Source organism: Nicotiana tomentosiformis, chromosome 12 (assembly GCF_000390325.3).
Source record: "Nicotiana tomentosiformis chromosome 12, ASM39032v3, whole genome shotgun sequence".
In the NCBI taxonomy this organism is placed as follows: domain Eukaryota; kingdom Viridiplantae; phylum Streptophyta; class Magnoliopsida; order Solanales; family Solanaceae; genus Nicotiana; species Nicotiana tomentosiformis.
This window is the reverse complement of record NC_090823.1, coordinates 59,525,464-59,530,926: the sequence shown is the minus strand read 5'-3', so window position 1 is coordinate 59,530,926 and position 5,463 is coordinate 59,525,464. Positions and strand designations below refer to the sequence as shown.

The following is a 5,463-nucleotide window of genomic DNA, read 5'->3' as shown; positions in this document are numbered from 1 at the left end:
TAATCGTAACTTACGAGGACATCAAGGAAATCGATTCTACAAGAGGAGTTTAGACGACATACCTCGCTTGATCTCCCTTAAATTACTACGATGTTCCGGAAATCCTAGCAACTTCAATCTATTAGAAACATGACAAATTTGAACCATAATTAGGAAGATACTCGGGGTTTCACCTCATTTGAGTATTTTATCAAGCACTAGGTGTGCATTAAGGTTTTAACATCCACAATTAATCCCCACTTCAATAGGCCACCCACAAATACTCCACAACCTTCCTACCACCTTTATTAGTACATGCATGCATAAATAACAACTCTTATTCTCAAAACCTTCTTCCCCGTTACCTATTCAATTGAAGGCTAGGGATAGAGTCTTACCTCTTAGATGAAGGCCTTGTGAGTTATTCTTGTGAATTCTTCCAGACTTGAGCAAAGATTGATGAACAAATAGCTTAGGAATTCTTCTTCTCGCTCTAGACCACTTTTCTCTCTCTAAAATATCAGTTTGAACCTTCTAAAATGACCCCTAAGGTTGTTTTAGGGTTTTAAAACCAAAAATGGTCCCTCCGAACTCAACTTTGCGGTCACAGAGTGCACCGCATATCAGGTCTGCGGCCCGCAAAATGGTCCGCAGAAATGGTCCCAAAAACTGGGCTGGTCTAGTCCAGTCTGCGGCCCGTATATCAATTGTGCAGCCGCAGAATCTCCCTCCAGAAATCTTCATGCTGGTTCTGCGATGGATGTGTGGCCCGTGAAAAGATTATGCGGTCGCATAGTTGACCTCAAAACAACCCCCAAAATTGGTCCATTTCTCTTCTTCTACAGCCGATCTACCGTCCGTAGATCAGTTCTACGGTCGCATAATGGACCCCAAAAATGCCCTGTTCTGCAACAATTTTTCTTCAACTCTCCAACGCTCTACTCAACCTAAAAAGTCTGTACCGTGGCTCGCAAGCTCGACGCAAAGATTTTCTACAACCCTCAAATACATTAGCCTACCTCGGCACCACGAAACCTCGAATTTTAGGTGAAATTTTACGGGGCCTTATAACTAAGCTAGGCGGAAACTATAGGAACTGTGGCTAGCTGAATAGCCACGAGGAATATGGCGAGCTGCCTGAACGGGTCTAGAAGAATGGCCTCTACTATAGTAGGACTGGCCTCCATATGAGGCACTGGTGAAACCACCTGAACTACGAGGCCTTTTGGCCTCCCTATCCTCATGGTCCTACCTGCGAACCAGCTTTAAGCGTCTAGCAATATCAACCACCTCGTCAAACCTAGCACATGTCGCAACCTCCCGAGCCATAATGAAGCGTAATTCATAGTTGAGGCCATCAATGAACCTCCTAATCTTCTCCCTCTCAGTGGGAACCAACCATACCGCGTGACGAGCCAACTCTGAAAACCTCATCTCATACTAAGTCATGTATTGCTAGATCCTCCAGAACTCAAACTACAAGTTCCATAATTATATCATATGATGGAGGCATAATCCACTTTGGATTCAACTATGCAAAACCTTTGCGGTAGCATCATCTTCTGAAGAAATGAGGCAATTCTTCGTGTCAATTGCTTTTATGACTTAAACAATGTATGAATACTTTCATCCCTTTTTTTGACATTGATGTATTAGACCTTTGTAATATTGAAGTAATAAAATGCCTTTCCCGGTTTGATGTAGGTTGCATTATTTCTTTCTACAATGTACGCCTTTGATTTCAAGACACCAATGTGATGATCTCAATTTTAATTTTTCATATTCACATCATGCCATGCCTTTTTAAAAAAAAGACTCAAGTGACTGAACTTAGAATAAAATTCTAAGCTGCCCACATATCTCAGTAAAGAAGATCAAGTCATAACGTAATTCAAAGCCGATATTTTTTTACTCATGCGACTGAACATAGAATAAGACTCTAAGTTGTCTGCGTATCTCAGTGAAGAGGATCAAGTCATAACGTAGTTCAAAGTCAATATTATTTTTTGGCTCATGCGACTGAACTTAGAATAAGTCTCTAAGTTGTCTATGACCCTCGGTGAAGAGGATCAAGACTAAATGTAATTCAAAGAGATGAGTTTTTTTTTTAATTTTCTCTTTTAGGTCCTAATTTTTGCCTAGGCCACCTCTCACGTTGTTTTAAACCTAGCAGTTTTTTGTCCTAACTTTCGCCTAGGCCACCTTTTTTGAGGTTTTCAACCTAGAGAATTTTTTTTTGGGTCATACATAGTTTAGACTCATGCGGGATAGGAGTGTAGCAATATGAAGTTTATCTTGTGCATTGTCGAGTATTGTAACTTGCAGTTTAGGCTGTCAAGGAGCGTATTTTCCTTAAGGATAATACTTCTTCATGAAGCTTCCATTGATGGGACCGATCCGCAAACCATCCGCATCTACAAGCTTGAAAGCACCGCTTGAATAGGCTTCTTGCACCACATATGGCACATCCCACTTCGAGGTGAACTTGCTTTTTGACTTATGAGAAATGATAACGGGTCTTCTTACTGCAAGGATTTGATCACCGACTTGGAAAGACCTTAGGTGAACCTTTTTATTGAAAGTACGAGAAAGACGAGCGTGATAATATTCGAGACTTTGTTGAGCTTCTAACTTTTTCTCATCAAGGGCCTCTAGTTCTTCAAGGGGTAAACGAGCATTTTTTTCTTCAGTAAGCCCTTCTTGGATAGCGAGTCGCAAGGATAGTATTTGACGCTAAAGAGGAAGAACTAATTCGACTCCATAAATAAGAGAATAAGGAGTAGCTTGTGTTGGCGTGCGATGAGTCGTCCGATATTCCCACAAAGCTTCTTCCATCCTATCATGCCAATCTCTTTTAGATTTAAAGATGACCTTATTTAACAATTTGCACAGTGTCTTGTTAAATGCTTAGACTAGTCCATTTGCAGCATCATAATACATTGATGAATTACGTTGCTTGAGGCCAAAAAGGTCGCATATCTTGGTCATCAATTTGTTATCGAACGGCTTGCCATTATCTGTTATGATATAACTAGGAATTCTAATACGATAGATGATATTCACTCGAATGAAGTTTGCAACATTCTTTTTCTTTACATCCTTGATAGCGACAACCTCTGCCCATTTCGAGAAATAATCAGTTGCAGCTAAGATATACAAGTGGCCACAAGAAAATTTCGGTAGCGGTCCAACAACGTCTAATCCCCAAGAATCAAATGGCCAAGATGCTACAGTTAGATGTAACACTTCAGGAGGCTGGTGTATAAAAATTGCATGAAGTTGGCATGCTTTGCATCTTTGGGCATAGTCCAAGCAATCTTTGACCATTGTTGGCCAATAATACCCCATCCTTTTTATATGAAAATGCAGCTTCGGCCCAAAATGATGTGAACCATAAACTCCAAATGTGCCTCTTGCATAGCTTGAGTCGCTTTATCTTCCCCTAAACAACGCAGGAGAACTCTCTCGAATGATCTTCGATACAAAGTCTCTTTGTAGTAAAGGAAGCAAGGGGCATGACGACGGATTTCAGTCTTTCTCCTTAGATCATGTGGAAGTATCACATAGCATAAGTAGTCTATCATGATTTGTCTCCAGTCGACCTTCTCAGCTTCAGAAACGGCTACAAGATGCTTAAGTTTGCTTTCTTCATCCTCAAACTCATCTGGTGGAACTATCCATTTTTGGCAAATAGTGATTCGCGGTTGGTTGAGTAAAGTCAATATTGAACCAAGAGAAACTAAAGCGTCAGCTTGCTTATTTTCCTTCCTTGGCACATGCTAAAGAGTGACATCGCCAAGCCATCCAATCAATTTCTCCGCATAGTCATGATAGGGATGCAATTCTAGCTTTTTTACCTCGTAGCTACATAGCAATTGATTGATCACCAACTCGGAGTCTCCAAATATATGTAATTGGAGTTGTTTCATATCAATGGCCATTTCAAGCCCAAGTATGAGTGCTTGATATTCTACAACATTATTAGAGCAACATTGTGTTAAAGTGAGAATATGGCAAGAGCTCTTCTTGGGAAGTGATGAACACTACATGCTCCAGATCCTTCACAATGTGTGGCGTCATCAAAATACATCTTTCAAGGCATTTGAACATTGACGACCATTGCATCTTCGTTAGGTAACTCATCAGTTAGCTTCCAATCATCCGATATCGGATGATGAGCTAAGAAGTCTGCCAATGCTTGCCCTTTTATAGCTTTCTAAGGCACGTACACGATCTCGAATTATTAAAATTGGAGGTACCACCTCGCTAGTCAGTCACTAAGGACGGGTTTTGACATCACATACTTAATGGGATTTGCTTTGGAAATGAGACGGACAACATGAGCTTGAAAGTAGTATTTCAACTTCTGAATTGAGAAGACTAGGGCCAAACATAGCTTCTCAATCGGTGAATACTTCAACTTGTTTGGCATCATCATTCTACTCAAGATGTAAAAGGAATTTTCTTTCCCTTTACTATTCTCTTGGGCTAAGAGTTCTCCAACCGATCTTTCTTGTGTCGCTATATATAGTATCAATGGCTTCCCAGGCATGGGAGCCACTAGAATTGGAGGCCTCGCCAGCTATGATTTGATGTTATCGAAGGTATTACTACAAGCATGGCCCACTCAAAAGGGACACCCTTCTTCATGAGACTATTAAATGGTTGACACTTCCCTGCTAAATTTGAGATGAATCTCCTAAGATACGCCAACTTCCTAGCAGACTTTTTAATTCATGGATATTTCTTGGCTCAGGTATTTTTAGGATTGCATCTACTTTGGCTTGATAAATTTCTACCCCTCGATGTCGAATAATGAAGCCAAGGAATTTTCTAGAAGTAACTCCAAATTCACATTTCAAAGGATTCATTCTGAATTGATACCTTCGTAGTAGATCAAACACCATTCTCAAGTCTTGCAAGTGGTCTTTCCTCTTTCTTGATTTTACCACCAAGTCACCAACATAGCATTCAACATTTTTGAAGCATGTTATCGAAGATATTTTGCATAGCTCTTTGTTAAGTGGCGCCAGCGTTCTTCAAGCCAAAAGGCATCACCTTATAGCAATAAATACCTTTGGGAGTACAAAACGCAGTAAGCTCTTCATCCTTAGGTGACATGTAAATTTGATCATAGCCAGACGAACCATCCATAAAAGATATCGCCTCATATCCAGTGGTGGCGTCGATCATAAGCTCGGGAATAGGTAGTGGAAATTCATCCTTACGACATGCATTATTCAGATCCCTAAAGTTGACACAAACTCAAATTTATCCGTTCTTCTTCCTCATATGGACAATGCTTGAAATCCATGTGGGGTACTTAACTTCACGAATGAATCCAGCTTCAACAAGCTTGTTAGCTTCAGCTTCAATTAAGGGAACCAACTCTGGCCTAAAGCGTCGTTGAGCTTTCTTGATAGGACGGGCACCTTTCTTGATTGCAAGATGATGGAATGCCACTTTGGGGTCTAAACCAGGCAT

The 5,463-nt window shown here is 40.6% G+C and overlaps 1 protein-coding gene across 1 annotated transcript; it reads right to left on the bottom strand.

The window, feature by feature from the left end:
- Positions 1-2,331: 2,331 nt before the first annotated feature.
- Positions 2,332-5,463, bottom strand: LOC138902710 (uncharacterized). The gene is made up of 6 exons (XM_070190602.1): positions 5,303-5,463; positions 5,055-5,227; positions 3,837-3,949; positions 3,372-3,758; positions 3,043-3,234; positions 2,332-2,712 (listed from the first exon to the last, which is right to left on the bottom strand). The coding sequence occupies exons 1-6, from the start codon at positions 5,461-5,463 to the stop codon at positions 2,332-2,334; spliced, it is 1,407 nt and encodes a 468-aa protein (XP_070046703.1).